The 21908-nt window shown below is 36.0% G+C and overlaps 1 protein-coding gene across 1 annotated transcript in view; it reads right to left on the bottom strand.

Annotated features, from left to right (window-relative positions):
- Positions 1-21908, bottom strand: part of PREX2 (phosphatidylinositol-3,4,5-trisphosphate dependent Rac exchange factor 2) — a 272900-nt gene that overhangs the window by 124417 nt on the left and 126575 nt on the right. Inside the window, exons 14-21 of the mRNA XM_040625832.1 lie at positions 21652-21727; positions 18912-18984; positions 15868-16010; positions 15671-15763; positions 13582-13730; positions 8833-8918; positions 3377-3513; positions 699-816 (exon numbers count right to left, since the gene is read on the bottom strand). Coding sequence (XP_040481766.1) covers positions 699-816; positions 3377-3513; positions 8833-8918; positions 13582-13730; positions 15671-15763; positions 15868-16010; positions 18912-18984; positions 21652-21727 — 875 coding nt within the window. The remainder of the gene's footprint in view (positions 1-698; positions 817-3376; positions 3514-8832; positions 8919-13581; positions 13731-15670; positions 15764-15867; positions 16011-18911; positions 18985-21651; positions 21728-21908) is intronic.

Raw genomic sequence — 21908 nt, 5'->3', positions numbered from 1 at the left:
AATGGAAATGATATGAGTCCTTATCAAAAGCACTCTTTCTCCCATTTTTATATTATTAGTTTGTCTCTTTCATTACAATTAATGTTAGAATACAGTAAAGGTTACTTGAATCAAGGAAGTATTTTCAAAGGGACTACAGACTTTCTAAACTTGGCCTTCAAATTTTAGTGCACATACAGATCAGATCTTGTTAAAATGGAGACCCTGTTTCAACAGGTCTGGGGTGGGGCTGAGATCTGCCTCTCTCCAGGTGATACTGCAGCTGCTGGGCTGTGAACCACATTGTATTAGGAAGTCTACACAACATTTAAACTCAAAACAGGGAAACACATTATAACTTGGGTTTGAACCCACATTCTAACATTTACTGGCTTGGGCAAATCCCTTAAGCTAATAAGCCTTAATTTCTTCTTTCATAAAATAAGGATGATGACAACAACACTATTGAGAGATTTCCTTTTTGATGACTTTATGAGATAACCCATGTAAAACACTTAAAGTGCCTAACAAAGCGTAGTAGCTATGACATGTTAGTCACTAGCTAGTACTCCTTACATATTTGACATAACGTCTATTTGGTGATAATGACTGAAGAAAGTGGTTTGAGCACACAAGATTTTCAATAATTGGGACTAGGCACAGGCATACTGAAAAAGAATACTACTATAAGCAAATGAGGAGAAAAAGAAGGAACCCACCTTCTACTTTGCAGTCAAAAGCATCCCCTACTTCATCTCCGGGGGGTTTGGAGTTAGACTTCTGAAGGTCTTCTTGGGCGCTCTCAATGCTATTATAAACCCACTGTATGGAATCTTGCTGGAATGAGGAGAGGGAAAGAAACCTCAGAGGTATTAATGCTTCTAAAAAGGCATATCCATTTCACAAACCTGCTTCAGGAGAGTTGACAATCTTATTTATTCTTCCAGTTTATTTAAAGATAAAAAAATTTGAGAGAGAAAGAAAATCAACATCAGAAACTAATAAAAAGTCAATGGCAATTATATTATTTAGCAAATTGACTTTTTTTAAGCTTGAAATTTTATCTTCCAAAGATGTTTTTAAATAGGCTGTTTTTCCCAAGTGTCTTACTTAAATGCCTCAAGTATATCTTAAATTATAAATTACATTTTTAAATAAATAAATGCCAGAAGGACAGTTTTCTGAAGAATCAGTCATCTATCACTATACAAATCACTTAAATGCTCTCCTGACACATATATTTAATACAATTAATGCTTTTTTGAATCAAACCAATATGAAAATTTGAAGAACATCTTTCATTTCATTGGGTTCCCAAGTGATGTAACTATTTTTTAATCCTTCCATATCATAAGTCATCCTATATTTTAATTAAAATAGCAGTTGCAGGCTTATTTAAATAAACGAGAAAGAGGAAGTGGCCACCAAGTAAATGCTTTCAGGTCTGCATTCCTTACTTTAAAGTTTATACCTTTCCTAGGTCAGATGATAAACTGAATTGCACTACTGGAGTGTGATATAATTTACATTATCCATTTTTCTCTTGTATTAACTTCACAATTGTGTTTGATTATTATATTGCTATCCATCATTAAAATGTGAGTTAACATTTGAACATTCAAATACACCTTGGTAACCTGTTGTGGCCCCTAAGGAACCACACCTCTGTGCAGCTCCTTCCCGCACTGACCCAAGACTTGGTCATGGGATCTGATTTTTCCAAAGGGATGATATAAATAGAGTCAATTGCTTTATCCTCTTCAAATGTAGACACTGTGCAGGAAGGACAATCTGCTAGACTGGAAAGGGAGGCCATGTGGAAAAACTGGAGTGAGCGAACACGAGGGCGGGTAGTTGCAGAGCCCAAGCGGTCCCAGCACAACTTTGCCACATCAGTGCCTTCCCGCAGAATCAAGAGAAATAATCAGTCACTGTTGTTTTAAGCCACTAAGTTTTGGGACAGTCTGCTTTGTGGCAATGGATATGTGATAGAGCAGGTTACTCACTTAGTGATTTTTTTTCTATTTTTTGCTTTTCTTTTTTTTTTAAAAGATTTTTTTATTTGGGTGTTATATGCAACTGATAAATTGTTGAACACTACATCTGAGACTAATATGTACTATATGTGGGCTAAAAGAATTTAAATTTTTAAAAAGATCTATTTATATTCGACAGGCAGAGAGCACAAGCAGGGGGAGGGGCAGAGGAAGAGGGAAAAGCAGGCTCCCCACTGAGCAGGGAGCCCAATGCTGGACTCATCTGAGGAGCCTTGGATCATGACCTGAGCCGAAGGCAGACACATGACCGACTGAGCCCCCCAGCGTCCCTGTTTATTGCATATCTTAATCATTTCACTAACCAACTCCTCTCTGAGAAGGCAGTCAAGGAAAATGAAAAGAAATGAAATTCAAATCAATTTGGCTATTTACCAAAATTCCAATTAAAGGGAAAAGGTTTGATCATTTCAGACGTGTCTTTTTAAAAAATTCATTTAATAATACATTTCAATAAATATTTATTAAACCATTATCAACCTAAATAACCTATGAGTCTATGCATGAATTCCAATTTGCTTTGCTAGTCTGACCTTATCAATAAGCAAAATTGATGAGCTATTTTCTTGTAGGTTCAGTATTTTGCAGGATGTCAGTCCGGGCCTATGAGAAAATAACCACTCCTCTCTCTGGTTTGGACATAAAGTCATACATATTCTCAAATCCAGAAGAGTACTTGGCTATGTATGAAGGAAAAAATACAAAGCCTCTCCTCTAAAGTTCCTTTTACGTTCAGCTGATTGATTTGAGAGAATTTTCCCCTATAGCCCAATATTCATTTGTACATCATGGGCTAAGCTTTGCTTATAAATTAGGATTCTCATTTTATTTTTCTACAGCACTTGAAATTTAATCAGAGGATAATGCTTAGAATTTTAAGTAATGACAACTACATTTTGGTATTTTCTTTTAAGAGCTAAATCCAGTTACTTAAATAAATATATCCAAAACTCAATCACAGACCCTATAAAACCCACGCAGACACACAATGACCACTATATATCCTAAAGCATTTGCAAGAGTCAAGAAAACAATTCAAACCTTTGGATTTCAATTTGGTAAACAGTTAGGTCTTTGAAAACTCATATCACAATGCAAATGAAAATACCCAGAGCACTTTTTAAACCGGTGATAATACTGTAACAATAAGCTGCAATCATTTAAGCATAATTGATTATAAATAATTATGCAGATAAAACAATCATCACGAGATTTACAATGTCTTGCTTAAATGTGAACCTAGAAGTAGAAACCACAGACATCCCTGGCACTATCTTGTGTTGTCCTCTAGGCTTTCTATGCAAGTTTGCAATGAGATCTGGGTAAGCTGCAGGACAATTTACCTTCATTGGTCTTCTGTATTTCCTGCAGGCTGTAACGTGTGCAATAACACTGGCATGGGTCTCTTTGCTGACATTGATTCCATTTACTTTGATAATACACTGTCCAGGGTGAAGACCAGCCGCTGCAGCCACAGTTCCTTCAAATACAAATGAGAAAATTGCCAAAAATTTGAGGAATGAGATTCATTTTTATCACATATGCAACAAGGAAAGCAATTTTAAAATATAATAGAGATCTAGCTAGTATGTTCTTGATAAATTTGGTTCTGATAGCAATGCCCTCTCAACACTTTTCTACTTTTCATCTGGCCATTCAAACTGTGATTAACAGAATATGCTCCCATCTTCCTAAGAATGAGTTTGAAGGGATATTGTAAAGTGACCTTTATAATGCTAATCAGTTATTTCCCTTCTCAAATGTCTAGTCAGTCTTAATTTTCTACATATGCATATATAATGGCAAAACGGAAAGCCAGAAATGTATGCCTTATTTATCTTTCTTTAGTCTATAAAATCTCTAAATATTAAAATAGTATTCACTATCATTTGTTTTTCTTAGTAACATTTATTACAAGGACATTTTTGAAATTTACAATAGCTTGTAAATTTCAGTCTTATTCTTTTTTAATTTACTTTTTATATTCAAGTATAATTAACATACAGCATTATATTAGTTTCAGGTGTACAACATAATGATTCATCAATTCTATAATCAGTTTCATTTTTTTAAATGCAAACAGTTAAAAGAAATTCTTAAGGAAAAAAAAATCAAGTCAATTAGCAACTACAAGTAGACTGGATTTGCTAAGTAAAATAAGTGCTCAGGATATCTACAAAGGGTCAGGAACCACAGAATTGGTGGAGAATAAAATTAATTGGATAACATCAACTGTCCATCATTTATTTGCACAGATATAGAATTAAATATGCAAGTGAAATATCCTATTAGTGAGTTAAGATTTTCAGAAACTTTCAGTCATTATTATTTGATATTCTGAGCAAATCAACATTTACATAGCACCATTAATAAATACAATGAATATAATAATATAAGTGATTATAAAGATTATGTTAGAAGAGCCTTCTTTTGTAAGCAATTTCTCCCATGAAGGAATTATTAAACATCTTAGAGAGCATAATTTATATTCAAGAAGACAGTATATACATATTTTTCTCACTAAAATTCACTCCCAGAAATACTAAGTGGTGGGGCGCCTGGGTGGCTCAGTGGTTAAGCATCTACCTTCGGCTCAGGGCGTGATCCCAGAGTCCTGGGATCGAGCCCCGCATCAGGCACCTCCGCTATGAGCCTGCTTCTTCCTCTCCCACTCCCCCTGCTTGTGTTCCCTCTCTCGCTGGCTGTCTCTATCTCTGTCAAATAAATAAATAAAATCTTAAAAAAAAAAAAAAAACTAAGTGGTTTTTCTGGACTGAAGCAGGTCTTGGAGGGAAAAGGGACACTCCCCATATCAAGAATAGCCTGAAAAAAGGCACTGAGTGAAGAAATAACCTGGACATCTGGGAGCATGTGAGCAGTTGGTGAGAGCTTAAAATGGGAGTGGTGGGTGAAGATCCTGGAGAGCCAAGCAGAGCCAGGTTGTGAAGTCCTTGCATACTTTAGGTGAAGTCTTAAGACCTTAACCTTACTATATATGCATGAGAGAAAGTATTTAAGAATTTTAAGCAGACAAGTGACATGACCCCCCCAAAACAGAGGATGGATCACTGGCGTTTAAGTCAAAAATCAAAATCACAGCAAGCATCTACTGCAGGTTTCTGGGCTAGAACTAAAGTCGCATTTGTTACAAAAGGAAAAAATGAGATCAAGTATTTGATGTTTGATGACAGAGTTTGTGAAGAGGCTACAGTCCCCAAGGATCACTCCTCTGCCTTTGGACTCAGTGGCTGAGTAGATAGTCATTTAAATAAAGAGAATACAGAAAGCAAAGCAAGTTCAGAGAATAGATGGGAAGTTCAATTAGAGATAATGCTGAGGTCTGAGCTGGAGACAGATATTTAAAAATCTCCAGCAAGAGGATCAATAAGATTTCTCACAGAGAACAAGAAGCAAGAAGAGAAACAAGAGAGAAGAGGGAGCCAACAGTTAAGGGGTCGATAAATGAAGGGAGGGGTAGAAGAAAACTCTGAAAAGTGCCATCTCAGAAATCAGGAGATGAATGTTTTCAGCAAACAGGAGTAGTCAGTTTAAACAAATGCCAAAGAAAGCCCAACTAATAGAAATGTTATCAATGTCCATAGTACTTTCCAGTCAAGTCCATGATAACTCTTATAAGACAGACTCTGGAGACATGGGTGGGAGATGGGGAGAGATATTTCTGGCACTGGCCTAAAACTCGAATAGGAAGTGAAGAAGTGCAGCTGAAAATACAGACAGCATCTCAGGAAGTTTGGTCATGACAAAATAAAAGTTATTACAGCACTATTCTAGAGCTGAGCTTATCAATCTTGGATGTGCTTACGACTCATCTGAGGATCTCGTTGAAATGTAGATTCTGAGTCGGCATATCCTGGGTGGGTCCTAAGATACTGCATTTCTAACCAGATCCCAGGCAATGCCAATGCTATATGTCCATGGATCACGTTTTGAGTAGCAAGGCTCTACATGGGAAAACAAGGAAAAGGGAAAGGTTCTGTGTTTGCTGTTCTAGTTTAAGATCATTTTGTTTCTCTGTTTGTTTCATTGGGAAAGAATTGAGCATGTTCACAGCCTGTACTACAATAATCCAATGAAGAAAAAAGGCTGCAATTCTGGAAGGGGATACCTGACAGCATTAACACTCCAGAGAAGGTGTCCAAAGGGATGACATCTAGAACACTTATAGAGAAATTCACCTTGAACTCTAAAAAGGAAAAAAAGGCCTCTTCCTCTAGGGTGGGAGAAAGCTGGTGATGTGGTAGAGCCAGCAAAAGGTGTGGATGTGAAGAAAAAGGTGTGGGAGGGGCGCCTGGGTGGCTCAGTCATTAAGAGTCTGCCTTTGGCTCAGGGCGTGATCCCAGAGTCCTGGGATTGAGCCCTGCATCGGGCTCCCTGCTCTGCTGGGAGCCTGCTTCTTCCTCTCCCACTCCCCCTGCTTGTGTTCCCTCTCTCGCTGCCTGTCTCTCTATCTGTCAAATAAATAAATAAAATCTTTAAAAAAAAAAAAAGAAAAAGGTGTGGGACTCTGAGGGTTTCATACCTAGGACCCTGAATTTGTCTGTGAGGTGAAAAAGGAAGTTCATCTTGGGAGACTGGAGGGAATTATGAGGAGAAAAAGAGGGAGGTGATCAGAGACATGAAAAGATTGCTGAGTAGTTAGACAGGCCCAGTAAAAGGACAGTGAACTGGGATGACACTAATTCCACATCTATGACAGTTTTTTTTTCTACTTACTTAGGAGAAAAAGCAAAAAGTATGGTTAAGTTGATCCAAAGCTAAAAAGAGGTGACGTGGTGCACGTGAAGAATAAGGACAAGAGAACCTTGGTGATGCTGGCAAGAATGACTGAGGTGACCTACCAGGGGGATAAGGCTGGCTAAGAAAGGGAGTCTTCAGGGGAAAAAGAGAAGGAACCAGAACCTGGAGGTCCCAAATTAATTTAAAAAAACAAACAAACAAAAAAATTAACAAGCTGAGAATATCATTGTGATGAGACTACAGTAAGAAATCAGCATATTAGAATTTTAGATTCCAAAGGTGAAATTTCAGTTATAGATATATTCTAGTATGTGGCCATGGGAAGGGACTGAGGAATACAAAGGGAAAGAAGTTTTCCTTTCTTATAGCAAAATTACAGTGCAAATAGAAACCACAGAATGGTATCTTTTTATTTAATATACATCTGAAAGGTAAAGCACCTCAGCATTTCTGTCTTTTACTCTTCAGAAGCAAAGAGCATGGGAACCAGATTTGGGCCTACCCTACAACTACGTTCCAAAGACAGAACCCGGCTCTTTAAATGACACTGTAATAGGACAGAAGCACAACGTGATTCACTCAGGTTTTCGGTTATTTTACAGTACTGATAATGTGACTTACTCTCTTCTGTTTAGTGAAAATGAAGATCTTGGATGTATCGACTATCCCCTTTCAGTATGAAGTATATCCCATTTCAGTTTTATAATATTAATGAGTTATTGGAAAGGTTTTAAATGTCTATTAGTCTATATGTTTTAAACATCTGAGAAAAGGACAAGTTTTTGAAATATGATTCCTTTTTGTCATATATACCCTAATGAAGGCAATTTTATAATCTAATAAAGGCCTAGCTAGTATGTTCTTGATATATTTGATTCTGATAGTAATGCTCTCTCAGAATTTTCCAGACTAATATTTGGGTGATCATATTAAGATACTTTACATTTTATGTTTCTTAGTAATGAAGAACATGTATGTCTCTTGTTAAGATAAACACATGGCCTCTTTGCTTATAATGACATTTCTCTCTATAGCAGCAAGTTATATACTATGTGCGATCTAACACTCATTCCCTTAAATTATTACTAGTGTTAGTATAATATAAAATTTAAAATACATATAACAAGAGATATCAATGGTTTATTTACCTATCAAACAAAAAAGCATAACATATAAATATCTTATTATTTAATTTAAAATGCATTTTATGGTTTATGAAATGCTTCATTTATAGAAATACTTGAAGTAATCATATAGCAACAGGTTATAAAGCACACAGATAATTCTTAAACCTGAAAACTTACATATTTGAGTTACTGACAAAAATGTAGTCATTTGCCACCAGAGAAAAATACAAACAGACAACCTTAAAATTGTTACACCCTTTGGCTAAACTGAAACATGCAAAAAAGTGAGATTGGGAGGCATCATTCTCTCATCGTTTTTTTTTTAATTTCTTATTTAAATTCAATTTAATTAACATAGAGTGTATTATTTGTTTCAGAGCTAGAACTTAGTGATTCATCAGTTGAATATAACACCCATATCTCATTACATCACGTGCTCTCCCTAATGCCCATCACCCAGTTACCCCATTCCTCCACCCACCTCCCAGAGCTCCAGCAGCCCTCATTTTTTTTTCCTAGAGTTAAGAGTCTCTTATGGTTTGTCTTCCTCTCTGTTTTCATGCTATTTTATTTTTTTCTTCCCTTCCCCTATGTTCGTCTGTTTCTTAAATTCCACATATGAGTGAAATCATATGGTATTTATCGTTCTCTGACTGACTTAGCTTAGCATAATGCCCTCTAGTTCCATCCATGTCATCGGTTTGTAACAGTGATAAATCTGCCTTACAATTTTTAAGAGCTTTTTTAAAAATATTGTTATAGGAATGTACTGCCATTGAGCTAATATATTAGTAAAAATATGCTTGAGAAAATTCATGACAATACCACCATGCACATTTTGAATATATTCTTGTTCAGCAAGCAATATTCAAACATGCTGAAAAGCTGTTTGCCATGCAGAATGAATTTCTCACCTCTTCCTACTGCATGGACAACCGATGGGCCATATCCTCGGATCTGGAATCCAAGTCCCTCAGCTGAATCTGGGATTTTCACTGTCCTAAAATCAGTCAGAAAATAGGGTAAGATGACAAGATGACTTGACAATGCCACGGTTGGTTAAAACAATAGTGTTCACACTTTTATTCATTCTTTCCATAAATATGTGTTGAGAGTCTACTGTGTAAAAGACACTGACTGGGCTAGAAACAGGAAACAAACAGGGTGCGTGCCCTCACAAGGGCACCCAGAAGGCACGCACGACAGACTTCCTCAGTTGGGCATGGCTAGTGCATGGTATATGCTGAATAAGGAATAGGCTCTGGGATCAGACAAAACTAGTTCTGGATCCTCATTTAGTCACTTCATAGTTGAATGACTTGCATGAATTCCTTAACTTCTCTGAGCTTGAGTTTCCAAGTTTCCACAGAAAGACTATGTTCAAACTTACTTGCAGGGTGTCAGTGGAGATTAAAAGAGGAATCTTTGGTCAACTGCCTTACATCATGCTATGAATTGTGTAGGCACTTCAGTAAAATGGAAGCTTCTCTCCTTAGTTTACTGGGTGTTTTTGTTTTTTTTTTTGAAGATTTATTGATTAATTTTAAAAGAGAGAGAGAGAACAAGTGCGTGAGCAAGGTTGGGGCAGAGGGAGAAGGAGGGAATCCTCAAGCAGACTCCCTGCTGAGCTTGGAGCCAGGCTCGGGGCTACATCTCACGACCTGCGTTCATGGCCTGAGTTAAAATCAAGAGTCGACCGTTTAACCGACTGAGCCACCCTGGTGCCCAACCCCTCAGCTTACTGTTACGAAAAAGACAACGCACTGTGAAATTTCTTTGTTGAAATGTCTTTGTTAAAAGTCATACAAGAAATACAGAGTTAATATATTCTACCTGTTGAGAACTTCATCAAAGAACAACAATGAAAAGCTTGTTATAAAGAACAGATCTGTCAAACACTACATCAAAATAATTTAAGAATGTGATTAACTTTAGAATTTATTCAGTGAAATTTTGAAAGAATAATACATCAAAAGGAAAACCTGAATAAGAAAAGAAGTATTTTCAAGGAAGCCACGTGGAAAAGAAGATGAAGGAAGAGAGAGCCTGAGTGAGCCGCCGTTACGACACACCGGTGAGGGATGTCCAGTTTGGCGCTAAGAAGTGAGCCACTCCACAGACGGAAGCCAGAGATCAGAGAGCAACCGTGAAAAGGAGAGAACATGAGATAAGGCGGAACATCGTAACAATACAAATGAGTATCATAAATTGCAGCACAGAGCAAAGACAAACGAACACAGTGCAATACATTTTGACGGATAGCCCTAGATGCCCAGGAAACAAAAGTGTTTTCCAAAAGATGATGAATTAATCATGAAATAAATGTCAGCAGCACTTCAAGGGCACATTAGACAGAGTCTGAAGTGAGGTACAGTAGCACTTACTTACAGTTTATATAAAAAAGCTGCTGGAGCAGTTTGAGCAATGCTGTGCCTAGAACACGGGAGAAAGCCCTATACAGCATTTGTGCCAGACAGCAGAGGCTGGCGCTGCCATCGGAAATATAACAGAGGCAGGCATTCCAGCACTGGGTGGGAGAAATGTCAATTGTCTGTTTTAGGGAAACTTGAAAGTAGTATTATGAATTAGGTCATCCACTAGGAATAGGTTATACACTATGAAGTGATCTCCGTATTGGTGGAGTAGAAGTCACAGAACGAATTTATCCTTTATCCTTAATTATATACTTTTTGGTGTAGAAGGCTGTATTTGCTCGCTTTGAATAGCACCTTATTACGGGTGTCTGTCAAAAAAAAAAAAAAAAAGGCACCTGAAAATGGAAGATAGCTAAGGAAAAGAAAAGGGTATAAATACATTTTCCGAGCATGAAACAAAAAAATAGAAGTAGCTCATGCTTCTTTGTATTATGACTGGAGCTCGCTTTTGCTGAAATAACCAAGCTCTCAGGCCGTGGTGAGTTATTGTTGCTTTTGGATTGGGAGGAATTCATAGCAGCCTCTCGGTTGTTTCTGAGCAAGGTCTTCTATCCTCTAATATTGCTAGGGAAGGTTGACCTTACTCTAATCTTCAAGAAGATTATTATATATTTCTTTAAAAATTTTGTACAAAACACCATGAGATGCATTTTGTTCGTAATACTGGGGCCCTCTTCATAAAATGGCCTTTGGAAAACATGTTTCCCCGCTGGGACCACTATATTGTCTATTAAATGAACAATTAAATTTCTACAAAAGGAACACTCTATTTCTTATAGAAAGTAAGTGCACTAAATAATCTGCTACAAAGCCCTTTGGAAAATTCTTTGATGCTATCAAGTGTAAAATACAGCTAGATTCAAAAGAAAACTTCAGTTGGATTTACTTCTCATATTTTCGCTTTCCCCTCCCCCACAGACAAGACACTACATCAAGTGTAAGTGGGGATTGTAAGAAAATATGAGAGAATGATTTATAGGAATCATACGTTAGAATAAGGACATAAAGGAAAGGCTATAGATTTCAAGCAAATTAAAAGTAAAAGATGAAAAATGAGTACTCTATCCTCAAAAGAGTTTTAAAATACAATATAAAATATGTCCCTGATGTAATAAAGAAGCAATGAAAAAAATAAAATAAGAGAATAGACAAGCGTCACAGATAACATCACTGGAATACACACTCAGTGCTGAACAAGTCACTAAGTTCTTTACAAACCTAAATTTATTTAACGTTAGCAGCTCCATGACATAGACACTCATCATCTCCATACTTTATGTTGAAGCAACACAATTAGCTGGCAAACGGTGGAAGAGAAGCCTGAACCTGGACCAGATATATTGGATTCCAGATTCTGACAAACACTGAAGGAAGAGTCAGAGGACACAGGTTCTAACGCTGCTCATCTAACAGTTAGTTCTAGAACTGAAGATTTGCCCCTATCTATTTAAAGTTGAGGACTTGAGAGGGATCCAACTGTTGAAATGTCTATGACCAGTGAATCAGTAGTTGCAAGGTTAAATCAGGGGGCCATGGGGCTATGGTGAGGACCTTTATGTTTACTGATTGATTTGGACTATTACTCCCTTATTCCTTTCCAGTCTGCCCTTTTCCTTTTAAGTGTCCTCAAAGGGTCCAGAGGTAGGCAACTAGGTGAGCCTTACCTTAGACAGGGCTGGGTAAAGAGGGAATAACAGATCAAAATTAGGTTTAGAAAGAAGACATTGTTATGGTTATTCTCTGCCCTCTGGCCCAAAGTCTTCCTAAATGAGTAATTTTAATGAGTCACACTCACTCTTTCCTTGGTACGTTTTAGCATCGACCTTGATGACTTAATGCTGTAGAATCTGGCTCATTACACTGCATGCTCGCTTCGCAGCACATATATTCTAGCTTATTACACTGCATTTCAACTCCTAAGATAAAGAGTGTACCCAGTTCTTGCTGAATATATATATTAAGGCATGGAAGAATACTACGCTATATATACTGAGAATATTTTTATAAATAGTTAAAATAAATCTTCTGTTTTTAAAACGTTTCGTTTTTAACCTTCATTTACCTTAAAATGAATAAAGTTTCTTATTACCATTAATAAATGATACAATTAAACTTTAAACAGTAATTTTGATATGATCATAGTACATTAAGACATTACACTAAGCACTTTATATGCATTATACTGATTGGTTTATTGGCTAAACAAATCATGGAAAGTGATACAGAAACACTAGACTGTCAATGATTTGCAGAAGAAAAGCCAATGTCTTCCAAGTGTATCCATTATATCTTATTAAATTAAAAAAACAGATTATAATGCACAATCCCATTTTATAAATACAGGGTTATGTAAATCTGTATCAGTACTTCGAAATATCAACTATCACTGAATTTCAAAAAAGTAATGGCTATTTATGGATGATATGATTATAAGAAACGTGTCTTCATTTAGAAAAATCTATACTCTCTAGGGGCGCCTGGGTGGCACAGTGGTTGAGCGTCTGCCTTCGGCTCAGGGCGTGATCCCGGCGTTATGGGATCGAGCCCCACATCAGGCTCTTCTGCTATGAGCCTGCTTCTTCCTCTCCCACTCCCCCTGCTTATGTTCCCTCTCTCTCTGGCTGTCTCTATTTCTGTCGAATAAATAAATAAAATCTTAAAAAAAAAAAAGAAAAAAGAAAAATCTATACTCTCTAAATGGGGTATAATAAACAAGAGGTTTTTTTCTAATCATAGGAAGGTAAATAGATAGACATTTTTTTAAAGAATTGACATATCACTTTGTACAAGCAAGCATGCAAGTGTATTTCACCCAGTTGTGCTCCCATTTCTTATAAGAGCTTAATTATAAACCTAATACCTAACCAACTCATAGACCTGGAATTCTTAAAATTAAACATGGGGAGTGCAGTTCTATATTATCAAGTATTCTACCAGTTTTCTTTACTTATGATCAGACTCAACCCAACCTAGACCAGGAAAATTTGGGGAGCAAAAAGAAAGTATTATTTCTGCTGAAACTACCTGATTTGAGAAGCAAGCATTAGCATCATGAGAGATGCAGTTTTTCCCATCATTTAAAGACCAGTACTAGTGATCTTGGTAATAAGGTATAAATATCCCAAGCAATGAGATATTTAATTCTAGACATGTACCTAGCTAACTTTTCTATTTTATTCACCTACGTATAATTTTTTTTTTAAATCCCATATAAATCATACAACTTACTCCCTTGGTTTTGTGCTCACGAGAACTCTTAGAGGCTTTCTGCTGTTTAAGCATGATTTCAGGAAGGAATCCACTTCATTGAAAGGCCTCATAAAAACTAGGTCACCATTAATAGCAAAAATCTTTTTCCCAACTTCCATGCCAGCCATCTAAAAGAGAAATAGGAAAAAAAAAAATCAAATTATATTTTCATAAGGAATCTATTTTTTTTCACAGAATTAGAAGCTGAAAAGACCTAGAACTTACAGATTTTTGGCATTTCAACACATCTACAATGTTTTTTATACAATTTCACACAACAGAACTGTGGGGGAGATAACACAGTTACTCTCTTTGACCTAGTTTTAAATTTGATCACTCATTTGTACTGAAATTCCCCGCCCCTTCTTTTATGACTTAATTTTGTACTCCTCCTGTGACCCTCCTTCTATTGTATCTTACAGTTCTTTTTCTTATTTCAACCTTTAAACTACAGTCAAACCCCAGGTTAGTTAGTTTTTTTTTTTTTTTAACCGTGTTTTCCATTTATATCCAATTAACTGAGAGGTTCAACCTCTATATAGCCACCCATGACAACTGCATACGCATCACTAGCAAGACACAGCATAAAGATCTCCAGGGCGGGAGAGAGGACTGGCCTGGAACCCAAGGGAAAGAGCTCCAAAAAACACAGACTGCCAGAGGCTGAAAAGATGACAAAGAAGACATTATCTCTCCATGCCAACCAGCCCGCCATTCTTTTTTTTTTTTTTTTTTTTAAGATTTTATTTATTTATTTGACAGAGATAGAGACAGCCAGCGAGACAGGGAACACAAGCAGGGGGAGTGGGAGAGGAAGAAGCAGGCTCATAGCGGAGGAGCCTGATGTGGGGCTCGATCCCATAACGCCATGATCACGCCCTGAGCCGAAGGCAGACGCTTAACCGCTGTGCCACCCAGGCGCCCCCAGCCCGCCATTCTTAACCAATCCCACTGCCTCCGAACCACATGCTGTTGTGGTTACCAGCGAAATGATGAAAACCCGGAAGAGGGCACTTAATCAGTGGCATAGTCAGATGAAGCTGTGCTCTAAGAACACCCACAGAAAATGTCTGGGAGAAACATTTCTTTCTTGCAGAAAATTACTGAAAATTGTCATTTGTTGGCCCAGCCTACTAACAAGGTATAAGTTGACCAGAGTTACTTCGTTTGACATTAATGTGCCATACCTAAAACACTGTCTTGAATGAGTTTGTGTTTTGGTAAAAGATGGAGACCTTGGGCATTAGCAGATAGGAGGGTGGGTGGCAGTTTGCTACTAACTTTAAATAGGTTCAAAGTTGAAAGTCATGCTTCATTCATTCTCACATTCCTTATTTAAGATTTTTATATTTAGAAGTTTGCTTGAGGATTAAGGCATTTTTCCAAGCCAGGCAGCAAGGTGAGAATACTTTAAATCTGAAATATTTGGGATATAGCACTCCCAGGAGTTTCCATGAGAGCAGGAGATTTTGTCTCTTTTGTTCATTGCTGTATTCCCAGAGCCTAGAACACTGCCTGGCATATAATAGGTACTAAATAAATAGTTCTGATGAATGATCAGGAGACTCCTTTGTTGAAAAGACTGCTGAGGTGAGAGAACATCAATTAGCATTAACAATGAGAAAATAAGTCAAAGCATGCGCTTTACTAATGAAAGTTATGTTTTTATAAGACAGCCAAAAGTGATAGGAAAATAAAAGACATAGCCCTTGATTTAATGGAACAGTTTCTGACATACATAATACAGTCCCACTGTATACGGTCTCCATAGGGTTCCAGACGAGAATGATGAACAGGGAAGTCCCAGGGACATGGAATGAGCCATGTGACCTCCCAGGAGGTCAAGAAGTTCACAGCTATAGATCTTTACAATACCTCCCTCCAACTATATTTGAGTACATGAACTCTGTCACAAATTCCAATAGTATCTGGTAGAAACTCAGAATAAGATTATTCAGAAACCCTATTTTCAACAAAGATACTTAAAAGCTGATTTCAATTTGTTTAGAATTTTTGCATTTGTATGTCATGGACAACAAATTTAAATAAAAACGCTAATTTACATTACCTCAGCATTAGACCCCTTTTCTACCAACTTTATTATTGGAACTTTATTTTTGTCTTCTAACCCAAAACCATAGCTGCCTTCATTGGATTTAATCTGAAATGCAAAATATTAACATTATTAATAAAGGAACTATGAAAAAAGGTACAAATCAAACAGAATAAATGAAGAAAACTTATATAACATAGTGATAAACTTACCAATAATGATTTGGCTATAACATTTTCCACAACTTTTAAATCATGTTTCATAAGTCGATGCTTCATATTTGATCCTTCCATTTCCTCATCCGCAAAAAAACGGAAAAGTAGAGGTTCATCTTTGAATTCACTTTTTTCAAGGACTACAAAAATAGAGATTCAAATTGTTTCAATTAATTCAAAAATTGAACCCATTTTCCACACTAACAGATGTTCAATAAACTAATACCTGTCCCATAACCTCCATGTCATACTCTTAGAAGTTTCATTCACAAATATTCCTATGATATTGTTCTCTTTCTTTCTACAACTTCAAGCTATTGTTTCTAAATTACTATTAACTAAAGAATTTTCAATTTGTAAGTATTTTTCAAAGTTAACTTTTTTGTACTCACCCAAATTTAATAAAAGATTATATTGAATCAAAAAAAATGTATGTAATCCAAAACATAGAAACCTACATTGTTTTGAATTTGTAGTAAACATTTGAAGTATGTTTTTAATATCTTGAACAATTATGGGAAAATTCGAATGGGTAAGTGTTGCTCTTATGTATGTGAGCAATTCCCATTGTGGTCACTTTTGTTCCAACACTTCAAACCAGAAATATATCTTATGGGTGAAATGTGATTTTAGTTTCCACTAATTCCTAGTTCTTTTCTGCTTAAAAACATTATTCTCAAATAATCTTATTTCAATAAAGGTCATTTTTTCCCTTTTATCTGAATGCTAATATTTCCCCCCAAAGTCCGTAAGATTCCAATATAAGGCTTATGTTTTGTTAACCTTTTTAAAAATAAGACTAAATACTGATAGAGAGAATTTATATTCAGTAGGATCCTGACAGCTGTCAAAATGTTTTAAAAGAGAAATCTTCCCTATTTCTATTTATGTATCCTTGGTAATGTTGAAGCGTACTTGTTAGAACAGGGTGATTCATTGAGTGGGGTAGACAGGGAAGACACCGATCTCATGGCACTGTACAAGGTCTGGCTTTATGATGAGACAGACCTCCAGATCTGGGATTGATTCTGGGTGTGACTTTGGGAAAGTTACTTAAACTCTTTGAACTACAGTTTCCTCATTGGTAAAATGGGGGCAATAAAACTTCGTTCATAACGTACAGAACTAAAAACGAGGTCATAAGTGTGATTACCGTGGCATACAGAAAACAATACAAAACTATTTTATTTCATTATTTTTACAGAGTTTCAAATCATAACTGTTGACCAGATGACACATGTATTGATCTTTGGATGGAAGACTGGCTGGCAACTTGGGTTAACAAATGAAACTATCAAACACAAATTAAAAAGTAACACGTTACAGCTGACAATAGAAATGAGAATATACTTGAGATCAAGTTAGGTCTTGCCTACATGACCCAAGCACTTCCCCAAAACTCACATGGTGTTTTGCTACTGCTATTTTCCACCACAAAATAGTCTGCCTAATAAGAGTAAGATAGGACATCAATAAGGCCAGGCAGGAGCCAAATTGGTTGTGCTTTACTGACATAGACTTTTGTAGGGAAAACTTTTGTTGTTAACTCAATATTTTTCAACTCAGTATTTTATTTTTTGTTACTTAATTTTATTTACTTATTTTTATTTATTTTTATTTTTTAAGAGAGAGAGACAGCATGCACACATGCCTACAAGCATGGGAGAGGGGCAGACAGAGAGGAAGAATCTCAAGCAGGCTCCACATCAAACACGAGCCTAATCCAGGGTTGATTTCACGATCCTGAGAGCATGACTTGAACCAAAATCAAGAGTTGGACGCTTAATTGACTGAGTCACCCACGTGCCCCTAACTCAATATTTTAAAATAAATATTTAGATAAAATTACTGCTTTTGATGCTTTAAAAAAAACCCAAAATACTTGAAGGTTTTCAGCCTGATATTATAGTTTTAATTCCCTATAATAATATAATTTCTCCCATTCAATAGTTTGCTTCAAGGACTGATATTTCTCTATCACATCTCATACAGCGCTCTAGAAATAGTGGGATGTAATGGAATTCCCAAATGAATGTATTCTAACCAAAGATGCTCTCAACATCACTGAAAGTTTTGCTATATTTCCTTCTTCATAAAAAGGTAATAACCTTGGGGCACCTGAGTGGCTCAGTTGGTTGAGCAATAGACTCTTGGTTTCGGCTCAGGTCATGATCTCAGGGTCATGGGATTGAGCCCTACGTTGGGTTCTGTGCTCAGCAAAGAAAGATTGAGCCCGGGGCTGTGTCAACCCTCAGAGGAGAGTCTGCTTGAGATTCTTTCTCTCTCCCCCTTCCCCCTCCCCCTGTTCTCTCTCTATAGAAAACAAATAAATCTTTTTTAAAAAAAGGTAATAACCTTCTGAAAGTAATTGACAAATAGGTAGAAGTATTATCAAATATGTGTTTATAAGCATATAAATATGTTATATACATGTAAACAGTGAAAAAGACTGGGTTTGTGGAATCTATAAGATGCTATGAATAGAGAGGGAAAACCAAGTCTCATTATTTTTATAAATTTAGGTGGAATGAAGTCATTAAACGAGAAAGACAATCTTTAATTGGTAGCCAAAATGAAACAGATTTCTTTCAGAGATTTATAATTTTATTCTCCGAGATAATTTTAAAAGCATTTTTCTAAAAAGAACAGTGATTATCCAACCATATATGCTCTCACTTAATCATTTTAATATATACTGCCATTCAAAAAAACCATTAGTCTGATCTAAAATAATTTCATTTTTTTTTTTTAAAAGCTACTTAAAAAAAAACCTTCTAGTTCAAGTTTTGCTCTTCTGGAATCAGTCTAGAAAAGGAGAAGAGAAGTCATGGCAACTGGTAGATCACAGCACTAGACATAGGAATTGCACCAACGGTGAGACTGAATGCAGGTGTGATCCAGCATGGACACACGGCAAGACCCATAAGGTCTTGCTGGTTCATCTTTCAATGACTTCACTAAAACAATGAGATACTCCCAGTGCCCTAACAGAAACAAAACAGTAAAATACATCTGTAAGCTTCCAGAATTAAAATCCCTACCATGGTGCATAAATCCATTGTCACAGAGTCCGACACCGAATATCATTGCCTCTTCTCTGGTGCGGCAATCCCCCTGTTAACCACAAACACATGGCACAACTTAACAGGCAACTAAAGGCTTTGTTGTGTCTTTACTGCGTTTGACGTTCCCAGCACCATACTGACAGAAACATTCATTTCTTAGGGCACACACTGCTTTCATAAGCTCATGATGCACCTAATTGCTGTGAAACATCCACTTGATTATGAAAACATCTTTTTTTGACATTAAGTGAAAAACAAAGATTTAATATTTCCTGAGTAAAACCATACTGTATTAAACATGAAAATATATACGTAACTAAAATTTACTGCTGCCACAAATGATCCCCTTCTCTTATTTTTTCAATCTGGTATCCCAATTGTGCAGCAAGAAAATATCCCATATATTGAAAACACACTAAAGTTAATGAAAAATCATTATGCATGATCTCTGCTATCACATTCCTTCTACCAAATGGCCTTGCTCTTTAAGCACCCCCTAAAGAAACCTACTAATGTAGTAGGGTGATTTATAAGACCCTAAAAGTAAATTGTTCAGCTGAGCCTGTAAATGCAAGCTTCTCTTTCACCATCTTGCGGAAAAAATAATCAGATCATATAACTGAAGCAAATATGAAAGCCCAATGCAACCTTCTGTTACATTTTTATCTAGGAAACTTCTATTTTATTCATGTAAGTATGGAATCATATATAGGAATAGGCATATGTACGTGTGTGTATAAACTTAGAGTTGTAGGTTTTGTGGTTAAGAAGCACTTTCTCATCTTATTTCTTCCTAGTCAGGTGGGTCCCTTAATGTTGCCTGAACTCTGTGCTTATTTTCATCCTTGCTTTCACCATGATCATTCATACCTACAATACATGTTTTGCATGTTTTGTCCGCCCATTTGTTTTAAAGTATCTGTTGTTAGTCCTAGCAAGTTCTTCTAATGTCCCTGTGCCTTTTTCTCTGTTAGATAATAATTCCAGTAAGTAGTAAATGGTTGTGAAAATAAAATCTGGAGAGATGAAGGGACTTGTCCAACTTTGCATAACTACTTATCAGAAGAACCATCATCAGATGCTAGGTTACTTGAGTCCCAGTCCATCATCCCAATTTCTACTACATACAATTTCTAAGACATTGTCATAACAGACCACTAAGAAAACCTGAAGAAAAAAAATAATTGCAACATGGTCCAGTTTTTGGGTAGCTTATTCTATTCTTCTAACGCTCACATTTGAGAAGTAAAACAATGCCAACAAAGAAAAGAAGAAAAAAACCTGCTCACTGATTTCCTGAGTCAGGACTTTAAATATTTATTAGGCATGAACTTTTGCTTCAAAAAAATTTTCTTCAGTTTTCTCACGTGGTCAACATATAGTACAAGTTCATGTGAATTCTGTAAGATTATAATTTCTGTGTGAAATGTCAACTTTGATACCAAGTACAGAACCAATTCTAATGACACATATTTGATCATAATGTTATAAAAGTCTCTGACTCCAGTAAACCCACTGTATGTATGAATTAGTTTTTATCTAAAAATAATTGCTTGGTTTAATATAAAATCTTAACTTCTAAATAGAATACATTTAAGTGCTATAAATACAAAAATAGGCAGTCTTGGATAGTCTAGAAATTAATATTAAATAATAAAAATCTCAAAATTTATGTGCACAGATGAATCAAATATGAATTAAACATTAATATTGGGAAAAAAGAACATTTTATGATTATCAAATGTTACTATTCACATGTAACAAAGCGTAGGCCACGTTCTTTAATAACAAAAAAGTAAAACTGCTTATGAAATTGACTCAAATATCAAAGCATGACAACCTTTCAACCAAGCAATATCCCCTACCCTAAAACAGTAATTTCTGTCAAAGTTGTTTTTTAATCAGCAGAAAACATTTGATCGTGTATTAGTTGACCTAGTATGATAAAACATTTAAATTTATATTTGAGTATCTAGTGTGTTGGGGTAGATGCCCTAATTTGCAAATAATATTTTCTCAATACCTACTGCCAGCTCCCATGTGCTGAGAAACAGAGCAACAATAACCATAAATTTTCTACTTTCCTATTTAAAATGTATGTAGATAAATATTAAAGCTTATATTGTTAAAGTACAATTATTCCCTAACAGAAAGGCACAGGGAGATTAGAATAACTTGCTAGGATTAATAAAGAGATACCTTAAAACAAATTGGTGAACAAAACATGCAAGAAATTTTAGTGTGTGTGAATATGTATCCTTCAGTGATATTCAAATTATACTGAGGTTTTTCTTTTTTTCTTTTTCTTTTTCTTTTTCTTTAAGTAGGCTCCATGCCCAGCATGGAGCCCAATGTGGGGCTTGAGCTCACGACCCTGAGATCAAGACGTGAGCTGAGATTAAGAGTCAGACGCTTAACTGACTAGACACCCAGGTGCCCCACACTTAGTTTTTTTGATGCATCTCAGTTGATATTTTAAAAACAGGAATATCTTCCTCTTGAAAGACCAGATAGCATAAAAATTAAATTTGAAAACTATAAAGTCAGATTACCTAGATTCAAATCCTAACTCTACTTTATATTAGCTGCATGAACGTGGTCAGGTTATTTCACTGTGTCTCATCTGCACATGGTGACCAAAAAAAAGGTATCTAAATAACCTCAAAGCTTAAAGCAGCAGTGAATGTAACTCAGCAACTTCTATTTGTCTATTTACCTGTGCAATTAACCAGTCTATCAGTTTGTTGGCCATGACTACAGATTTGTAGGTTCTTAAATGGTAATCTTTATCTCTATAAAGGAAAAAGAAAACCAGTAAGAAGAGGATAAGTAAGCAAAGGAAAACATTTCACTTAATACCAGTGTGCAACAGAAAAGTTTAATAAAAATAATCTGAATCTATTATCCAAATTATGTGCAAATAAGAGAGGTTTACAAGATACATATAACACCTGAAAACTCCTTCCTCAGCTC

Source organism: Ursus maritimus, unplaced genomic scaffold, assembly GCF_017311325.1.
Source record: "Ursus maritimus isolate PB19 unplaced genomic scaffold, ASM1731132v1 scaffold_9, whole genome shotgun sequence".
Lineage (NCBI taxonomy): Eukaryota > Metazoa > Chordata > Mammalia > Carnivora > Ursidae > Ursus > Ursus maritimus.
Note: the sequence above shows the minus strand (reverse complement) of the source record. Positions and strands in the feature narration are given on the sequence as shown.